At 40.8% G+C, this 21499-nt stretch overlaps 1 protein-coding gene across 10 annotated transcripts; it reads right to left on the reverse strand.

Moving 5' to 3' along the window:
- Positions 1 to 1640: 1640 nt before the first annotated feature.
- LOC139374855 (sodium/potassium/calcium exchanger 2-like) lies at positions 1641 to 20594 on the reverse strand. 10 transcript variants are annotated; one of them, XM_071116017.1, is made up of 11 exons: positions 20489 to 20594; positions 17838 to 18956; positions 16525 to 16587; positions 8205 to 8237; positions 6773 to 6881; positions 6433 to 6525; positions 5888 to 5958; positions 5642 to 5776; positions 5428 to 5517; positions 4985 to 5151; positions 1641 to 4741 (listed from the first exon to the last, which is right to left on the reverse strand). In XM_071116017.1, exons 2-11 carry the CDS (start codon positions 18777 to 18779, stop codon positions 4492 to 4494), a joined length of 1953 nt encoding a protein of 650 aa, XP_070972118.1. In that variant the 5' UTR covers positions 18780 to 18956; positions 20489 to 20594; the 3' UTR covers positions 1641 to 4491. The 10 variants fall into 10 exon arrangements, with proteins under 10 accessions (XP_070972118.1, XP_070972117.1, XP_070972116.1 ...); XM_071116016.1 differs by having other exon boundaries at positions 5888 to 5961; XM_071116015.1 differs by having other exon boundaries at positions 5897 to 5958; positions 6758 to 6881.
- Positions 20595 to 21499: the final 905 nt, after the last annotated feature.

A 21499-nucleotide genomic window follows, 5' to 3' on the forward strand; every position in this document is an offset into this window, starting at 1 on the left:
TTATATGCTTTATTTGCCATAGGCTTTTAGTCATTTACCAACTAAATGTATCACTTTATTTTGAAAATGCCTCTGAAATTCGAACTTGGTCCTGGCAGGATGATTGGGGGTTCTAACCCCTGTTTTATTATTGCAGAAATTGGACAGAACCACCAGGGAGATATTGAAATCCCAAAGAAAATATTCAAGATGGCCAAGATAATGGAAGCTACATGAAGAGACATTCTTACATTTTGCCTGGACAAATTAAGCCCAGTTTTGGACAAAAAGCATGTGATCCTGATAGTGTACTGCTGCTGTGCATGGATTTGTATAAACTGAAATTGTGTGTGTGTGTGTGTGTGTGTGTGTGTGTGTGTGTGTGTGTGTGTGTGTGTGTGTGTGTGTGATGCTATTACTCATGTTGGCATCAATTCACAGGACTGTGGGGCAGACTGCGCCAAATTTCAGAATAGTGAACTAGTACAAGTTCAACAAGCGTGCTCTGGAGCGTCCCTACACCTCCAAACATTCCTGGGGAAAGACATACGGTGACCACAAACGCCATCTAGAGTTCAGTCATGAACAATATAGAGAGCTCCAGAAATATGCAAAGGAGGTTGGAATCTTCTTCGCCGCTTCTGGGATGGACGAGGTCAGAGGTTATTCCATGACACATGTCTATTGAATTCGTCTGCTGCGACTGTGTAGATATTCCGGATTTCAAGCAAAACATGCATGACCATCCCAACTGCTTCGCTTCGCTTGTCAGATGGCTGTGGAGTTCCTGGATGAGCTCGATGTGCCCTTCTTCAAAGTTGCCTCATGCGATGCCAACAATTTCCCCTATCTGGAACTGACTGCAAGAAAAGATCAGTGATTCCAGTTGACACTGTGTTATATTCACTTCCGTTCAAAAGTTTGAGGTCACTTAGAAATGTCATTTTTTGTAAAGAAAAGCACATTTTTTTGTCCATTAAAATAACATCAAATTGATCAGAAATACAGTGTAGACATTGTTAATGTTGTAAATGACTATTGTAGCTGGAAACTGCAGATTTAAAAAAAATACATACGTGTACAGAGACCCATTATCAGCAACCATCACTCCTGTGTTCCAATGGCACGTTGTGTTAGCTAATCCAAGTTGATCATTTTAAAAGGTTATTTGATCATTAGAAAACCCTTTCGAAATTATGTTACAAATACCCCCACTACCACCAACAATCAGGGCGTTCAGCAGGGAGAAACTTTGTGGAACGTTCAGATATAACATTTTTTTATGAAGAACAAAGATGCCTCTGACAAGTAGAAAAAGGAATCCTAACAGCTCTATTCATGACATTTCTATTTCAATATTTTCCATCTGAATATGTCCCTGGTTGCAGTGTTTATTTTTAACCATTAGGTGGCGCTACTGGCTTATGTACTTGTGCATATCAAATTTGTATTCTTGGGTAACCAAATCAATAATGTATGCACCATTGCACCCTAAAAGGAATATTTCTATATTATATATTATAAGGTAGAGGACAACATTTATTGGATAATTTTGATAGGTTCGTTTTGGGTGATTTGATTCTGAAACCAAGCAATTTACACCTAAATTTCAAACAAAGTTTCATTTATTATCATGACATTTTATACAGAATGACTGATATGATTTTTTTAAAACAATATTTTACATGATTCAAGTATACATGATTATGATTCAAATACACGATTCATACTTAAATATATGGTATGTAACAGAAATATAAAAGCATTGCCGTTCATTCTTTGTTCTGTGTTATTATGATAGACTTCCACGCTGTCCATATAGTTCTGTATATTGACCGTTTTTCCTTCCTTACTCATCCATGCATTAAATGTTACACACGCATAAGATCCATTGAAAAAAAGATCAAGAAATAACCCACTATATGAAAGTGTTTCTTTATTAATGCAACGTGGATGTCTAAAGTCATGAAAGTTATCTGTATTTTAAACATGTTCTATACATATCAATAACATTAAACCCTAAAGCAGTGGAAGCGATATTGGTCTAAACAGAAGATGGAATTATCATTATCAGTTTACATTACAGTTTACAAACTGTTGGTATGCATAAACATTGCATTCGCGAGAGAAAACAAATTGACAATGATGAAATTGGCTTAGAGAAATTAACAAAAAGTGAAAGGGGTTACAGTAATACATTAATAATCTTTTAACAAAGATAATCCATTATTTTAGTTGTCAATATAGTGGATCTTTTTGTTGTTGTTGCCTATTCAGTCTCAGATGGTTCAATTATTATTGTTAAAAATCACATATAGCATATCCCAGTGAGCAAATATGGTTCAAAAGACGTTGTTTCCACTGCACATCTCTTTCCAAAAGACATATTTTACACCAGTTTTGCCCACTAGGATGTGATAATATAACAAGTCACTATTATGGTACAAGTATTGCAAAATTGGGCTTGTTATCTTAACAATTATTTATAAGAAAACAACTTAATTGTGGTGATGCACATACTGTATGCTTCATGTGCTATAGCAGGGCTCTCCAAACCTGTTCCTAGAGAGCTAACGTCTTATGAATTGTCGCTCAAACCCTAATCTAGCGCACCTGATTCTAATAATTAGTTGGTTGATCAACTGACTCCGGTTAGTTACATCTGTGGTTGGATTGAAAACCTAGGTAGCGCGCCAGGAACATGGTTGGAGAATCCTGTGATAGGGATAGGGTTTGCCATTGCCAGTCAAAGGGCAAGCCCCATACAGCAACGGTAAGGTAACAATTCTGAAGCAACTAAATAGTTTGACATTTTTTATGATCGATCTTATAGTGGAGAAGAAACATATAGAATTTTTTTTTTACAGTGTAGAACTATCGATTATTCTGAGAATATCATTCACATGCTATTTTGCTTTTGGTCAATATAAAATCGTAAACCCCTTATTCTGTTCAGTTGATCACAAGTGAGAAAAAAAACAGGCTGTTATTCAGATATACATGTTACTGTTTGCTCTATTATACAGAGAAAACAAGCAAACAAATAACGTATACATTTTTTTTATATTTATATCCCTATATGATTCTGAAGCATACAAACTGTATCAAACATGGAAAACTGATCATTTGTACAGAGTTCACAACCCCTTTATATATATTTTCACTTCACATCTGCTTCTACGTCTGCATTGTTTGGGGTTTTAGTCTTGATTTCTGTATAGGACTTTGTGACATCTGCTGATGTAAAAGGGGCTTTATAAATACATTTGATTAAAAGGGGTTGAAAAAGTGTGTCCCTACATCACACCTGTCGACCATTTTAAGCTGATTTGCGTATAGAATAAGTGGAGCACAGTGTATATATCTTTTACCGGAAAAAAAAAATTGTATTGTTACATTTTCAACCATACAATTGTTGTAGCATTAGGTACAATAGATTTGCTCAACTGGATTCACCTTAATATTATATGTCAAACAAGTTTGAAAATATGGGTTGGGTTTAAGAAACAGAAGATACATTAGAAATACTACATTATATTTACTTCACAAAATCGTCCCAAACAAAACCACCCTCGTCATATTACTACCATTTTTCTCTTCATTTACACTTTAACCTTTCCAAACTTTGCAAGTCCATACAAACATGTAACAGTTATAAGCCCAATCAGAACTGTACAAATTCTAGATTTTGATTTGAGAACAAAAACCTTTTGGGTTTTGCAAATTAAGCAATTGTAATATAAATACAACTGAAAACTAATTTACAAAAATCAAGAAAAACACTTCCGCTTGATCCACGCAATCCTCAGACACTCTTATAGCAAGGACCTGTGCAAATTGATCGCGATTTACTGGAGTTCGGTAAACTCTGTGAAAGCTGAGGCGCTGCTCTTTAATCTACCTGCTGGTGGATCCAACCATGTTCCTCATGCCTTGATATTTATTGCATCTGTTGAACCTCTCTTCCATTTCTCTGCCAGGTTCCACTTTCTGGTTAGGACGTGCAGGACCTTTTCCAGAGCTCCACTTCATACAGCCATCAATGTTTTTGACGGATGGACAGTTGATACCTGGCATATTCAAATCTATTCTCTAATCATATCACATAGTCCTCTGGATTGGAGTAACCAGACGTGGTCCCCTACTCTCCGACATGGACGTGATTACAATCGCCTGTTTGTCAGTCAACGACAGATTTAAACCAATGGAAGCTCTCGGATGTGGTCATGTGACATGGGGAGAAACCCATCCCATTGGGCAGTAGCATCGTGAATCAATCCCTCATCGACAGGTCCGTCTGCCCTGCTCAAAGTTCACAAATGATCATTTGCAGGTTGTGCTCGGGCATTTGGAATCAATCAATCAAGTCAGGCTAGTTTTCTACTGCTCCTCCCAATGGAAGCCCCCATTGACAACGGGAGGATCAAATGATTGTGTGTACTGTATGTATGTGTGTGTGTGAGAGAGAAGGTGTGTTTGTGTTTCCAGGAGGTTGGGGTTGAAGAGGGGCCTTCAGATGGAGATGGGACACACGATGATCTTGTCTTCCAGCATGACGCTGGTTACCAGGAAGAAGATGTACAGTAAAAACATGAGGCCTCCCAGCACCTTGCTCATCTTCCACTTGCAGGAGGCGATGGAGATGATGACGAAGAGCAACATGAGGAAGAGGAGCACGATGGCGCAGAACAGGCCGTTGCTGCTCACCTGCACCGCCTTGAAGTCATTGACCAGGCCGTAGATGAGCCAAGGAAACGGCAGGCTGGAAGGGTAGACGGAGGAACAGAGGAATCACATGTACCGTTACTGTCTAGAGTGGACTATATGGTGGTAAAGTGAAATCATAGTTGCAGTTGAGCCTTTTTGCCATGCAAAAGAGCATAGATCTGTGCCAAACTACTGTCACACTGCAAATGTGCAGCGATAGAGCTTGCCTGAGAAAACATTTTAAAAAATGACTCATTCATGCAAACAGCATTTTAAATGTGCTTTTGGACCAACTTACCCCACGGTGATGTCAAATATGTTGGAGCCCACAGAGCTGGACACAGCCATGTCACCAAGGCCTTTCCGGGCTACAATGACACTGGTGATTAGGTCAGGGATTGAGGTACCAGCTGCTAATATGGTCAATCCCATGATCTCCTCTGTAATCCAGAAGGTCTCTCCAACCTGAGAGTGAAAATGGGTTAACTACATTGTTCAAACAAAGACAAAGAATCAGATTCGGCGTTATGACGTCTGGCGATAGGCACGGCTAGAACTCAATCGATTGACTGGAACTTGTTTGGATTGGTTGGCTCTTGATTACGTGTCGTGGTCACACACAGACTGATACGCTTCCACAATAATCAAAAGGCCATAGGTGAGGTGAGGTAATGATTGACACCAAACCCTATGCTTTGATTGGCTCAGAATGAAAGTGACATGTGTCAGGGAGGGGCTTACCTGATGAGCCCACCACACCATGAGGTAGGAGAAGGCAGCAATCCAACAGATGGAACCAATGAAAGTTATGGGGAAGAATTTTGTGGAAGTCTGCAAAAAAGAAAAAGAAAGAAAGGTTGTCCTTTTTTAAAGCGTCATAGACTTTCACAAATCAATCAACCAACCGTAGCTACACCCTAAATGTTAACGTAGTCTGAGGAGCAGCTCCACTTGCCTCTCTCCTGACATCCGGCAGAGAGAGCCACAGGGGGAAGACGATGGGGAGGATAAGGAGATACGTTATTCGTTTGCGGTTCGTCTCCGGCCACTCCAAACTCAGAGGAGCATCCTCATCTTCCTCCTCCTCCGCCTACCAAACAGAGGGGGGGGGGGGGGGGGTTACTCTCTTAAACATGTGTGTCAGTTACTCTCTTAAACATCATGTCACTGATTTTGGAGGTATTTGGTAGACAAAGCCTACCGGTCCTACGTCGCCGTTTGCAGGCGAAGTGACTTCCACTGTGACGTTGGAACTGTTGGGGATGTTTTTGTCTGCTTAGAGAGACAGACAGACAGACAGACAGACAGACAGACAGACATACGCCAGGAGTTAGACTTGAAGGAGAGACGGTGAGAGTCACTGGAGGATGTAATATAATATATATTATGTATATACAGTATATTTAAGCAATAAGGCCTGAGGGAGTGTGATATATGGCCAATATACCATGGCTAAGGGCTGTTCTTAAGCACGACGCAACACGGAGTGCCTGGACACAGCCCTTAGCCATGGTATATTGACCATATACCACAAACCCCAGACGTGCCTTATTGATATTATAAACTGGTTACAAATGTAGTTAGAACAGTAAAAATATATGTTTTGTGATACCCATGGTATGCGGTCTCTTATACCATGGCTTTCAGGCAATCAACATTCAGGGCTGGAACCACCCAGTTTTTAATATAGTATATGACACGTATAAAGTATTTAACATTTACGTACATTTGAAATGTAAAGCTCACCTGCGACACCGTTGGGTTTTTCCCCGTCCCCGCCATCTTGACATTTCTGTTTGGCCATCTTGTGGAGAATGGAGGCCTTCTCTTTGAATCGCCCTGAAACACAAATCGTTGCTGCCTAGAGTCAGTGATGAACCCTAACGATATGAAACCTAGCTACGGATTCCCCACTAATGGAAACGTAAAACAAAACATTTGACTTGGTTTCTATGAATGAGAAATGATGAAAACATGTCTAATACAGAAACACATTGAAACAAATACATCAAATATAGATATTGGAAGTGTGTCTATATTGAAGGTGTGACAAAAAAACCTGTTGTTTTACCCCCCAGTCCCTCACCCTCACTGAGGGGGTCCAGGGTGTGGATCATGAGCTGGAAGATGCTATTCCTCATCAGGGTGTTGTGGAGGGAGGCTGATGAGCCTCCTCTCTGGAGACGGGGCTTGGCCTGCAGTAGAGACCAAGGGCATAGGCTGCTTTAACGTCTCTATACCAGATGATAGTCTATAGATTCAATACTAGATCCTCTATAGCTTTAATGCATCGGTCTAATCTATAGCTTCAATACTAGATCATCTATAGCTTTAATGCATCGCTCTAATCTATAGCTTCAATACTAGATCATCTATAGCTTTAATGCATCGCTCTAATCTATAGCTTCAATACTAGATCATCTATAGCTTTAATGCATCGCTCTAATCTATAGCTTCAATACTAGATCATCTATAGCTTTAATGCATCGCTCTAATCTATAGCTTCAATACTAGATCATCTATAGCTTTAATGCATCGCTCTAATCTATAGCTTCAATACTAGATCCTCTATTGCTTTAATACATAGCTCTAATCTATAGCTTCAATACTAGATATTCTATAGCTTCTATACAAAGCTTTAATCTACAGCTTCATTACATAGCTCTAATCTAAAACTGCAGGGGTGGAGTCTATTTGGTTTTCAATTCAGTCAAGTGAACTGAAATTCAATGTATGAATTGAGTTTCGTTTTTACTTTCCTGGATTGACCCCAACCTTGAGCTCACAATGCATATGTGTCTTTGGTACACAGTGGTGTAACAATGAGGCAGTTGAACAAAGTGGTATGCACAGTGAATACACAGTGCGACGTGTCAAGTGCGTGAGTGTCAATAATGCAGTGCCTTGTAGTGCAAACCAGCTATATATATTTAGAGAGTTCATATATTTAGAGAGTTCATATATTTAGAGTTCATATATTTAGAGAGTTCATATATTTAGAGAGTTCATATATTTAGAGTTCATATATTTAGAGAGTTAGATCAACTTTTGTTCTAATTCTGAACTGTAACTGAACGTTACATAGCAATGTTTAAATATTGCCCATGTAATGTTAATGGGGAGCTAAAATGGTTGTTATAGAATGTTTCGGTGTCATGTAAATGCATCATAATGCTCCGAGACATTCAGTTTTATAATATTTTTGGGGAAATATTCCCCAAGTAAATCATTCGTTAGTGGGGAGCTAACATGGCTGCCATGTTGAATGTTGAAGTGTCGTGTAAATGTGTCATAATGCAGAAACTGCATTGGGCCAACACTCTGAATACATGGGTATTTAGAGTGGTCCACAAATGGTCCACATTTGTGCACCATTACATTTCATTGTATTCATGCAGCATTGTTGTCTATGACAACGTGCTTTGTGTGCTTGCTGAATAAGAACACTGGATATTCAGTACTGTCAACATGACACATGTAAATACAGATTAAGATGCCACGACAGACCATAAACGTACCGTCAACTTGTTTTCGTCGTCACCCGTGGTTGCCTTCAAAGGGAAGAGGTAAAGAGAAAGACGTGCATGTATGAAGTCACACGAAATCGCGCTTAAACAGAAAACATAATCTTCCAGGAAATGCTAGTTGTTGACAAGACGGTATGGCCTAATGAATGAAATAGAAGCAGCCGTCATGATAAATTATCAGGTTATCAAACGGTCAATTAGGTAAGCCGGTTTCAAAATGACCCATAGAGAATGTACAGATTGTAATGCAGCTGGGAATACTTGGCAGCTGGGAAGACATAAAGCTTGTAAAACCTACAGATGCAGCTCCTCTAATCTAAAGCCAACAGTTCTTCAGAGGACATATACATTACAGTTGTGGAGACAGAATCCCGTTTTACACAACCGTTTGAGAGAGAAATTAAATTGAGAAAGCATACTGCTTTTTTTGTTTGGAATGTAAGGTACAGTATGATACCAAAGCAAGCAGTAGGTCTCCCTTTTTAATTAATTTGGGGAAAAAAAGTGAAAAACATTGCCATCATGTGGTGTTGCATGTAGGCCAGTGACAATTTTTCTTTTTAAATGTAATCCATTTTAAAATCAGGCTGTAACACGACAAAATGTGGGGAAAAGTCAAGGGGTTTGAATACTTTATGAAGGCACTGTAAATCAATAATATGAAATGAGTGAATAACTTCAATGAAACCCTGCGCAAAGACGACAAAACAGCAGCTTGCTGTGGTCAGACACAGTGTTATACTATAGCTAACTGTATCTTCACACCACAAAACAAGCGAATGGGAATACATGACAATCCTAATATTTATTTCCTTTAAAAATGGAAGAAGGAACATCTTGAATTATAGGAACTAAAAGTCTTGAGTTTACAAGAGCAATTTGACTAAGCAGACATAGGCCAAGTGTTAGCCATATGGTAGTTAACTATTGTATGATTCAATAAAAAAAATTCTAGACTATGATTACCAATAAAAAAAATAATACAGAATTTCAACTATTTTCTTCAATTAGCAGAGTTGAAAACCCTGAACAGCCCTGCTATTTGGGACAAAATGGGACAACAATTACACAACCAGTTTGTATCAATGTAGACCGAGTCATGTCGTCTAGTTAAGGATTTCATTGGGGTTAGGAGGATCCATCCAGAGCCACTAGTAGCTGTCTCTCAAAGTGTTAGCGGATGAGCGTTAGCCATGTGAGCACCCAAACTTAGGCCTTTCCAGTAAGGCAGGCTAAGGCCCTGTGCTGTGTTTGATTCCCGGCGGTTGGCTGTTGCCTAATGCTCACATGGCCCTAACGGGTCATACAGGTTATTTATTAGGCATCGAGCCTAATAACCTGCAGAGCATCTGCTGCCGGAGCTTAGGGTTAGGAATGGATGAATTGGCAAGATGGAGAACTGCTGGAGGTTTGCAATGTGGCCTGGCTTACTGTGGGAGGCATTTAGTCTAGCAGTTTAAGAACATTGGGCCAGTAACCGAAAGGCCCCTGGTTCAGATCACCGAGCCGACGAGGTGAAAAATCTGCCGGTGTGCCCTTGAGCAAGGCAATTAAACTCGTTGCCCCTGTAAGTCGCTCTGGATAAGGGCGTCTGCTAAATTACTAAAATGTAAAATGTACAGACATGGTGCCTTTTATCCCCTCTGAAACCACCGCCAAAACACCGCCACACAGTCACATTTCCAACCTGTCCCGTTCTCACCACACTGACCAGTTTGCTTAACAGTTGGTCTGCTGTGTGTAATGTGGTCTGAAATGGGCGCCATTATCGTCCCTAGCACACAAGCATTTCACTGCACCTTTTATACCTGCTGTAACGCGATGAATGCGTTTGATTTTGGGATTTGACGTCAACAGGACATAAACACGGACCGTGTAGAAATAGAATCTTAACAGAACTCCCACCTAGGTCAGGAAGGGAGTGGGTTTGGAGAATACTCTAGGTTTTTGGCGTAGCCACAAATGGGGTAGAAACAAATGGGGTCTACACGATACAAATGTAGCAATAATACTTTACAAATCCATCTTTGTTCAACTGAAAAGTCCTTGGCCTTATACTGGCTATAGCTTATAGCATGAACCCTTTACTGCAGTGGGCTAAATTAGGGTCACAAAGTGTTTCTTGGTAGTCTTAAACACATCTACTTTGAAACAAATGTATACAACTCACACACATGGTTATGGGCTGAAAAAAGAAGACACCTGTACCATGTCTGGTATAGAGTTGAAATGTATTCCGTTTTGAGTTTGCATCCCCAACATTACACTTTATATGCATCACAGAAGACTGAAATATAACAAAGCCATTTGACATACAAACACTGGATTTTCTGTGTTTCATTTTTCAATTTTTTAATGTTGATTAATTATGAAATTATGAAACATTTTAACATTCCAACGAGGCCGCTGGAGGGCGATTTGGTCATTTGACTGCAGGAAAGGGATTTATTAAAGGTCAAATAATGATTTGACAAATTCTGTAGGCCTATCTAGACATTCATTTTGAGGTAAATCATGTATGACTCTACATATAAAAACAAATACCAAAAAGAACACAGGCGCACAGGATGAACTGTGATTCCTATCATTATAATAGAACACCGTCAAATTGATAGTTATTAACTCTTGCCAAAATGATAGAGGCATAGATGTCTCTAGGTACAGAATCTGGGATTGAGTAAACAATGCACTAATGGGTGATCCATTTGATCCACAAACAGGGTAATTGAAGTTAATTAAAGTTAATTGATTAATAGGGATCTTTACATTCACTGCCATTGTTTTTTATATTAAGTAGCTTGGGCGCCCTAACTCCCTTTATACCTCTACAATAACGATGGAAATATACTTTTTTTTAGTTACTTTAAGTACTATTTTCCACAAAGTGTTTTTGCTGTAGAAGCGTGATCAAACACTAGACATGTCCTCATAGCTAAAACAATATTTACCAACATGCTGGGGAATGGCTTGGAGAGGGAATTTGCAGGGATTTCATACTCATACTTTCATACTCATACATATAAACATACAAGCAAACACACAAACTGGACATGCATACATGCACACACTGTACTAAAACAAATATCTGGAAGAGAAAATCAACATAAATATCAAAGACATATTTTTTTTTACTTCTTTCAGTGCCTCAACAGGAAATAGCTAAGCCTGGAATTCAATCAAACTTGCACTGCAGAGGGTAACTGCACCATTGGAAAGTGCATGTTAGGGGAGGAAAGGGAAAGGGGGATACCTAGTCAGTTGTACAACTGAACGCATTCGACTGAAATGTGTCTTCCACATCTCTGAATCAGAGAGGTGCGGGCGGCTGCCTTAATCGACATCCACGTCTTCGGCGCCCGGGGAACAGTGGGTTAACTGCCTTGTTATGTAATGCGATTAATTAAAGTGTAATTAATTCAAACTGCCAAACAAAATGATCTTTAAGATCTTTGTAAGGAACACGTGACGACGCTTTTCGAAATAACAATTCTTCACAGTATACTGTAGCCGTAAATGCCATAAGGCTGACAGCCAGCCAGCCAAGGCTTTCTGCGAAGCCGGGAGTTTCTGCAAGTTTCCTTGCAAGGCAGAAGTCAATTGTGTCCACCTGACCCGCCAAGCTCCCAGACTTAGAGAGGACTAATCCACAGAGATAACCGTATTTAGAACAGTAATTTCAACCCCTTCATGTTAACTCTCATAACAACCTTCACATGTCACAATGTGACGTTTGATTCGAACCTCACACTTTTGTTACACTTATTCTGTATTGGGTTGAATAATGGTTGTTACTTGGGTGGTGTTACAACCCTTAAGGACCCCGGTCGGTGTCCATTGGATATAGAAGATATTGGATATAGAATACAATGTTAAGTGTGTTACCGGTACCCTTTCTTCATGGGAAAGAAGTTAACTCAATAACAATACAAGTACACTTTTAGTTACAATTAATAATAAAGACTGGAGCATAACCCGATTTCTGAGACAATGAAACGCAGTGTAGCTGATTGGTCAGTTGTGGCCCTGGGGTTTAGCGCAGGAAGTGAACCCTCGCAATTGAGGGAAACATTACAATAAAGCAGGGCTCTCCAACCCTTCTCCTGGAAAGCTGTTGGTTTTCGTTCCAACCCCAGTTGTAACTAACCTGATTCAGCTTATCAACCAGGTAATTATTAGAATCAGGTGCGCTTGATTACATTTACAACATGGTCCACAATCATTTACATGTCATTGAGAGGCATGATTGACAGGAAGAATGTTGATGGAAATACGTGAACACTGGCGGTTGCTTTCTATCTAAAACATCAGTGAGATTTTTGCCCTGCAAAATAAGCATGCAGTCTTCTTGTCTCTTGCAACAACAAACAATTGCCCGGAAAACACTTCCTAGTGCAGTCAGATCATGCTAGTCAAAAGCTCTTACACATGAGTTCCAATGTCCATACTAGCACACTATTTAGAATGCATTCCCAATACGTTGCTTCATTCTAAGTACTATACGCTAGTGAATTATACAGAACAAAAATATAAACGGAAAATGCCACAATTTCAACAATTTTACAGTTCATATAAGGAAATTGAAATAAATTCATTAGGCCCTAATCTATGGATTTCACATGACTGGGAATACAGATATGCATCTGTTGGTCACCGATACCTTTTAAAATAAGTAGGGGCGTGGATCAGAAAACCAGTCAGTATCGGGTGTGACCACCATTTACCTCATGCAGCGTAAACACATCTCCTTCACATGGAGTTGATCAGGCTGTTTTTATTTAACTAGGCAAGTCAGTTAAGAACAAATTCTTATTTACAATGACGGCCTAGGAACAGTGGGTTAACTGCCTTGTTCAGGGGCAGAATGACAGATTTTTACCTTGTCATTTCAAGAATTCGATCTAGTAACCTTTTGGTTACTGGCACAATGCTCTAACCACTAGGCTACCTGCCGCCCCTGTTGATTGTGGTCTGTAGAATGTTGTCCCACTTCTCTTCAATGGCTGTGTGAAGTTGCTGGATATTGGCGTGAACTTTGAAACACGCTGTCATACACGTCGATCCAGAGCATCCCAAACATGCTCAATGGGTGACATGTCTGGTGAGTATGCAAGCCATGGAAGAACTAGGCCATTTTTAGCTTATAGATCCTTTAGACATGGGGCTGTGCATTATCATGCTGAAACGTGTTGATGGCCGCAGATGAATGGCACGACAATGGGCCTCAGGATCTCGTCACGGTATCTCTGTGCATTCAATTGCCATCGATAAAATGCAATTGTATTCATTGTCCATAGCTTAGGCCTGCCCATACCATAACTCCACTTTGTTCACAACATTGACATCAGCAAACCGCACGCCCACACAGCTCCATACACATAGTCAGTCTCCAGTTATGAGGCCAGTTGGACGTACTGCCAAATTCTTTAGAACAACATTGGATGCAGTTTTGGGTAGAGAAATTAACATTACGTTTTCCGGCAACAGCTCTGTTCGACATTCCTGCAGTCAGCATGCCAATTACACGCTCCCTCAAGACATTGTGTGAAAAAGCTACACATTGTAGTGGCCTTTTATTGTCCCGAGCACAAGGTGCACCTGTGTAATGATCATGCTGTTTATTAATCAGCTTCTTGATATGCCCCACCTGTCAGGTGAATGGATTAGCTTGGCAAAGGAGAAATACTCACTAACAGGGATGTGCACAACATATTTGAGAAATAAGCTTTTTGTGCATATGGAACATTTTGGGGATCTTTCATTTTAGCTCATGAAACATGAGACCAACACTTTACATGTTGCGCTTACATTTTTGTTCAGTGTGTGTATATATAGTGGATGTAGGCACGTAATGTGGAAAAGATCCTCTACTGTTCATTGCTCATTCTTTGAGTCACTGTAGGCTTCTGTGTCTTTAGTCAGTCAGCTGCAGCAGGTTGGTCACATCATGCCCAGGGCCCGATTCCCGATAGCGATGGAACTAATGCTGCGTTCATAACCAAGTGGGAAGGACGTCATTTCAAGTTGTGAAGTCATAAATACTGTTGGATGCGTAATGCATTCACGTGCTTTGAACTTTGTCAATCAACAATGGCCAGCAAGCTGCGTCAACCATAAACTATAACTACAGCTATCATGCTTGTAAACAAATTATAGTGTTCCAAAACCATGTTAATAAATTGCTTTAAAAAAATAATGTTTAGTTGTTACATTTAACTGCCGAAAATGCTGTTATTGAAAATGCTGTTATTTCCTTAGTAGGGGACGTCAAATGTCAGCATGTAGCATGAGTTGGCGCTCGGCGATGATAGACACGTTTCCCACTACTAATTACGAGTTGAATGGGCAATTAATATAATTTCCCCAGTCATATGAGGTAAAAACCCGCTTTCCACGTAGATAGAATGCAGCATTTAAGCTTAGGAGTGTTTTAACGATGCATCATGCCCATAGCAGCTGAGTATCATATGCGTTTCACAAAACGTTCTGTGTTGTTGGTTCATGTATCGATACTGATAGGATCGAACGGAAGGCAGCACCGCTGTCGGATCAGCTTTTGCCTTCCAAGTCTTACTTTAACAGTATAATTATTCCACAATATTGACGACGGTTCAGCTCCTATATATATATATATATATATATATATATATTATCACTTATGGCTGCAAATATTGAGGCAGATTATTTTAATGCTAACCCTATAATAATACACTACATCACAAATTAGGTATTGCGCACATTTTACACAACCTTAAATATATTGAGGCAATTACATACAGTAGCCTAGAATTAGCAACAACAAAAAAATCTGATTGAACATGAAATTGATTTCAGTATGGTTTAAATATATCGATCTATACTGTACTTATATTTTAATGCAGTCATCTTGTTTTTCATTTAAGAATATTTGTATCCCTTGCTTGTTTGTAACAATTGCAAAAACATTGGCAAATTTGTAGCTTCGTTATCGGCTGGTCACAGAAGTTATCTGTGATCTGTGAAGTTACCGGCTGGTCACAGAAGATTCAGATAGCATCAAGATGTTGGCGCCTATGTTTAGTGGAAACCTTCTGTGTATAAAGTAACTATAAAGTAACGCAGAAGGGCAATTAAGCATCTAACGACACACTTGGCTGTTGTACGAGTGGTCTGGAGGCAGTTGGTAAATAACGAACGTTTTCAAGTGCAACTTTACTAACGATGGTTTTGGAAAACAGCTCGGAGCTTTAACGATGCTCCTATGAGGGTTCTAACAATGAACTTAGTCTTGAGATGCTTTTGGGAAACGGGGCCCAGGAGTCTGTTGCTTTATATTTGCTGTCGTCACAAATGGTAATCAGTTAAGGGTTTAAGAAGGATTGAAGTCTTAGAATAATCAAGTAGTGTGAGTTCTTCCTGACTTCCAACGTCTTACATATTTATACATATCTATGGCTTGGGTTAAAAGCACATACTTTACTCTGAATGACAAAACAATAAACACAATTGGTTAACATTTTTTTTTTTTTTTTTTTACTTTTCCTAGTGTTGGATGAGTTTTGATCTCCACACCAGCAGTAGCACCTGGCTAAAATTAGCTGTGGTAAATGGATTGGAGGATTTGCAGAGGGATTACTTAAGAACTACAGACATATGAGGGCAAGCAAGTCGTACATCATGTGCTGGCTGGTTAAAAGAAATCCCTGAGGAGTCAGACCAGTACAAGGATGAGAGACTTCCTGTGAACAGGGCAGTTTTCCCCGAAGGACGGAATACAAACAAGAGTTTTTATATCCCCTTGATGATAGAAATAGTAACCACCTCTTCAAGTCGGGTTGAATAATGGCGCTCGCGTCGCAACGTTAAGATCCGAGGTGTAAACGGAACGTACCACACATCAAATAACCACTGATCAGATACTTGCATGTTATGTAAAAGCAAAGTTTGCTGCCATCCACTAAATGTTGCTGTCACTACAACATTGGTCCGTATTTTTAGGAGAAAAAAATGGCTCGTAACTTTAGTTACCATTAATGAATTGAACTACGTATTTTTAAAGTACTGCTTGCTGGAATCATTATATCAAACCTCATTGCTAGATATTTCTTTACAATATCTAGTGTCTCAATGTGGTGTGACGATGATAATAATTAGTACATATGGATATTATTGTCTTCTAAATGCCAAATACAGGCCTATAATCTAGTCCAAATTGCACAGTAGTATTAAAGTATAAACCCCTGAAGACCTGAATTGGGATGCAATACAGGTAAAAAAAAAAAAAAGCTACAGGTAAAGCCCTAACAATCACAGCCAACATCCAGCTAGGGTTCACCTGGGCTCCGTAAGAGTGTGACTCTGAGTATATAACATCTGAGAGCAATGAATCAGACTCCAACTGAAGACAAAGACAAGAACACAGCAGGTCGGACACATGTAGGAGATATGTCACAACAGTAGAGTTTTGAATGATAATGATGCAGTTTATTATTTTTTTTAAATGAATTCGATCTATATCTACGCACATCAATTTATTCGCTGTGTCGTTTGGGGTCGGACCCTAAATGTTATATCCCATGGAAATGTATGTATAGCCTCCTTTTAAAGTCTCAAGTCCTCAAATCTGTTGTTTTCTTACATTAGGACCAGCATTTCTGGAAAAATACTAGCTAGCCGATCTTGATAATAAAGTACACGTGGGAGTTTTAAGAAAACGGTGAGGGCTCAAGCTACTTTAGCCTACTGTCTTTATCTCAACTCTGGTCATGAAGAGATGTTGATTGAATACAGCTGTTGAGAAGTCGGTTCAAGGGGACACACTGTGCAGTGCACATTGTCGGGCCTATCCACTCAAACGTGTCGATCCTTTGAAGAAATGTGGCCACACAAAGCTACCCTCTGGGGCCATGTTGATAATAGGAATTGGAATCTCCAAACATTGAGACCTCGTCAGAGCAACCACCCTCCCCCATTTGCAGCCCATTACAGATATTGACAATTCCTGGTATAAGTCGACAGCTGGTTGGTTCCAATGTTTAAGACTCCCTCAGATAACCACAGACCACTGAATTCAGTAAACCAGTTAATGTGTAACTGATTTCCTATAGGTCGAAGTTAATGACAAAGTTAATAAATGGTGTGTAATTACAGTATCCATCATCAAGAAGATAAAAAAAGTCTACATATTTATTACTTAAATGGCATATACATTTCCTAAACATTGGCTGTGTAAATGTGTCTTGTGTATGTTTAAAACGTTTAAGGGAAAACTAGATTTGCGTAAAGTTAGTTGACTGACCACTGCGAGGGCTGTATGTATGGTGAGCCAGCTTTGCAAAGGGCTCAGAGGCCTGTTATTTAATATGGGAGTGGATGGAAGACTCCATGGAGCGACCTGCTTGGTGGTTTGACTTAGTCAGCACGAATAGGGAGGGCCATCTCTGTGAGGCCATGCACAGGTGACATGCAGCTAAACCCCATGTTAATCCCTGGGCAGGCAGAGGTTTGGCGTCTGTCCGTTTACCTGGCCCTCGGGACGACTTTTAAATACCCTTTCCTTACGCTGCATGCGTGCAGCCTCCTGCCAAAAGCAAAAGGAACGTGAGTTAAGAATACATCTGGGGAGGAAAAGGTGGCGGCAAAACTCACCTTAGGAGCGGCCTCCACCTCATCCACTTGATTCTGGCCCAATTTACTCTTTATGAAGGTCTCTACATTTGCGTTGAACTTCATAAATGTCACATAACTCAAGTAGCACATCAGTAAGGCGATACTTTCCCACAGAAAGATCTGGTTATCCAAAAAAAACAGGATGAGCATCAACAGACCAATGATGTAGAAGGAGACGTCTCTAAAGAGGGGCCACCAGGTCAGCTGGAGAACCTCCTTGGAGAACAACGCGCACATCCCGATGACAAACAGGATGTTGAACACGGCCGAACCCACAATGGTTCCTATGCCCACGTTGCTGTGGGAGATGAACACCCCGATGACGGAAGTGAAAAGCTCCGGGGCAGAACCCCCGGCCGCCATGAAGGTTGCCCCGGCAACGTCGTCCGAGATTTGAAGTTTCTCTGTGATCACAGTTAGGGCCGGGACAAAGAACTCGTCGCACACAATGGCTAAGGCGATGAACATGTACAACATCCCAAACATGTGCAGACCCACAGCCCCCTGCCTTCTCTCCTCCAGGTTGAAGAGATCCGTGGGGTAGTCCCCCTGGTTCATCTCATCCATGGAAGACTTCATGGCCACGGGCATGTCCTCCATCCTAGAGACGTTGTGGCCTCCCTGGTGCTTGGTGGTGAGCAGTGTTCTGCGGGGGGCCGACTGCAGTAGGTCTCCCCCGGACATAGCAGCGGGGGAGGAGGAAAGTAGATCCCCTCCATTTCCAGCGAGCCCAGTAGAAGAAGTAGTCCACTGGAAGGCACCCAATGAGAAGACTGTGCTGAGAGTCACAATGCTGAGGACGAAAGCTAGAATCCTTATGGGCCTCAGTTTTCTCCGGACGTGGAGGTAGTGATGCCTTCTGCTCAGGGGGAAGGAGTCCTTCTGGGGCCCCATGTCAGCACCTGGGAGCATCAATTCCATCGCTGTTGCATAGGTGGAGGCTGAGGCTCAGGCTGGCTGTGAGGCTGCTCTGGCTGGTTTAGCACGAGCACTTGCCTTACGGTGTCGAGGAGAGCATAGTCCTCTAAACACAACAACCGACTGGCTCCTGATGTTCTCCAGGGTCTGGGGCATATAAAGGTTTCCTCATATTAGTGTCTGGAAAACACAAACGGGGAAGCGAGAGGATTATTACAAGGTCAATCATCACATCACATCTGTAGAAATATCAATAGGCCCAATCAATAGGCCCAATCAATAGGACCAATCAATAGGCCCAATCAATAGGCCCAATGTGAACCTTAGTTCACTAAGTTGTAGGCCAAGATTTATATACACTGAGTGTACAAAACATTTTGAACAGCTGCTGTTTCCATGACTGACCAGGTGAAATCTGTGATCCCTTGTTGATGTAACTTGCTAAATCCACTTCAATCAGTGTAGATGGAGGCGTGGAGACAGGTTAAAGAAGGATTTTTAAGCCTTGAGACAATTGAGAGGTATGGTAGTCGGTGTCAACAACTGCAACGCTCAACAGTTTCTTATGTATCAAGAATGGTCCACCACCCAAAGGACATCCAGCCAACTTGACACAACTTGTGGGAAGCATTGGAGTCAACATTGGCCAGCATCCCTGTGGGATGCTTTAGACACCTTGTAGAGTCCATGCCCCGACTAATTTAGTCTGTTCTGAGGGCCAAAGGGGTATGGGGGTGCAATGCAATATTGGGAAGGTGCTCTTAATGTTTTGTACACTCAGTGTACAAGCCCTGTGTATCAACATTTATTGTACGCCTACCAGGAACCAATAAGCTATAGGCCTTCTTTCTTTGAGGGCTTCTTAAATAAAACTTTTCTCAAGCCGCTCACAGACCAGGGCTTGAAAAAAACTGCGATAGATCACTATTTTCTGTCCAATCTAATGTATATCCTCTAGTTGGTGTGTTTGTACATTGGCATAACCATAAATGAAATACAGCAGTGTTAACTTATAGATTAATCCTACCCCGCTATCTCTAGTACTTGTAAAACCGCTGACTTTCAAAGTCCTGTCCAGTCCTGTTGAAAATCAAATCTCTGCAGCTCTATCGGCTGAATGGCAATCTCACATAAATCCATATCATTGCTTAATTAAACATAATCGATATTGATTTTGAAAGATGAATACTTTGCACGAATACTATACATTCAGTTGACTTGATTACAATTTGATTTCTCCATGTACCTGCATCAACCAAGCTTAGCCTAGGCTATTATGATTATCAAAACCCTGGAAAGGTATCTCGAAAACCTGTCCGATATCTTTAAAACGTGCGTCTTATTCGTGTGGTTATGACAGAGCAGGCATCTATAAGCAGAAGCCGTGTGTCAGGTGAGGTGATAGGTGATAGATGCTTAGAATTGTTAAACCAATTAGGCTAATTTAAAACCTCCAAGCTTACAGTTCACATTTCTTTACTGGCAATTTCCTCCAACGCTAAGACTCAAAAGAAATGTAAAACATTGTAAATAGAAAATATATCATTAGATCAACAATGAGCCCTGTTCTCTTGCATAGTTGCAAGAACACAGGCCAGAGCCAATCAACTAATCACCTAGTCCACCTTGCCAAACCACCATCCAAACCAATGCAATATCAAACACAAAACACAAAACAGTGCGTAACAATTTAAATAAAAGTACTAATTTACCACACTTGCAGTCTCCTGTTGGACGCTGTACAGAAGAAAATAAGGTAGGTGGCGAAGAATTTGCCAGTAAAGCCAATCCTGAGTGACAAGTTCCTTTAGGCTACAACTGTAGACTGAATAGCTCATGTAAATCTGCTCTAAAATTTCCTTAGCACCGAAGGGGTGGAGATTACAGAAACTAACAGTCAATCCTATGGTGAGGTGACTCCTCCCCCTCTACTTTGTGTACCTGCCTACCAGCCACGTGACAGGAATCGACCTTACCTAAGGTCTTCTTCTGTCTTTATTTGACTTCAGGGGAAAACGTGAGATCATGTTGCTTGAAAGACCAGAACCCAACCCTATTGATAGGCCTTATCCTACCAGGCCGTGGTATTGTAGCCTGGCCTCAGAGATTAGACGCAACATAGTCAACGTGAATCTATGACTCTCAAATTAGTGTGATATATTACGTGTGGAATGGTTACATAAGACAGTTTGTGTAGTGTACTAACCAAAAGAGCTCTACCAGTAGGTTGATACACATATTAAATGACATGTATGTGCACACCTGCTCGTCAAACATCTCATTCCAAAATCATGGGAATTAATATGGAGTTGGTCCCCCCTTTGCTACTATAACAGCCTCCACTCTTCTGGGAAGGCTTTCTACTACATGTTGGAACATTGTGACAGGGACTTGCTTCCATTCAGCGACAAGAGCAGTAGTGAGGTCGGCACAGATGTTGGGCGATTAGGCCTGGCTCACAGTCTGCGATACAATTCATCCCGAAGGTGTTCAATGAGGTTGAGGTCAGGGCTCTGTACAGGCAGGTCAAGTTCTTCCACACCGATCTCAACAAACCTTTTCTGAATGGATCTCGCTTTGTGCATGCTGAACTAGGAAAGGGCCTTCCCCAAACTGTTGCCACAAAGTTGGAAGCACAGAATCGTCTAGAATGTCATTGTATGCTGTAGCATTAAGATTACCCTTCACTGGAACTAAGGGACCTAGCCCGAACCATGAAAAAC

This window comes from Oncorhynchus clarkii, chromosome 19, assembly GCF_045791955.1.
Source record: "Oncorhynchus clarkii lewisi isolate Uvic-CL-2024 chromosome 19, UVic_Ocla_1.0, whole genome shotgun sequence".
Taxonomy (NCBI): Eukaryota; Metazoa; Chordata; class Actinopteri; order Salmoniformes; family Salmonidae; genus Oncorhynchus; species Oncorhynchus clarkii.

What these genes read in the sequence shown, in the direction of transcription:
- LOC139374855 (XM_071116012.1), bottom strand. Translation starts at nt 18,779, where the DNA reads ATGGAATTGATGCTCCCAGGTGCTGACATGGGGCCCCAGAAGGACTCC. An exon ending in AGGTGGAGGCCGCTCCTAAG is followed by an intron (nt 16,588 to 17,837) that starts GTGAGTTTTGCC and finishes CTTTGTCTTCAG; the next exon opens with TTGGAGTCTGATTCATTGCT. An exon ending in ACGACGAAAACAAGTTGACG is followed by an intron (nt 6,882 to 8,204) that starts GTACGTTTATGG and finishes TCTCTACTGCAG; the next exon opens with GCCAAGCCCCGTCTCCAGAG.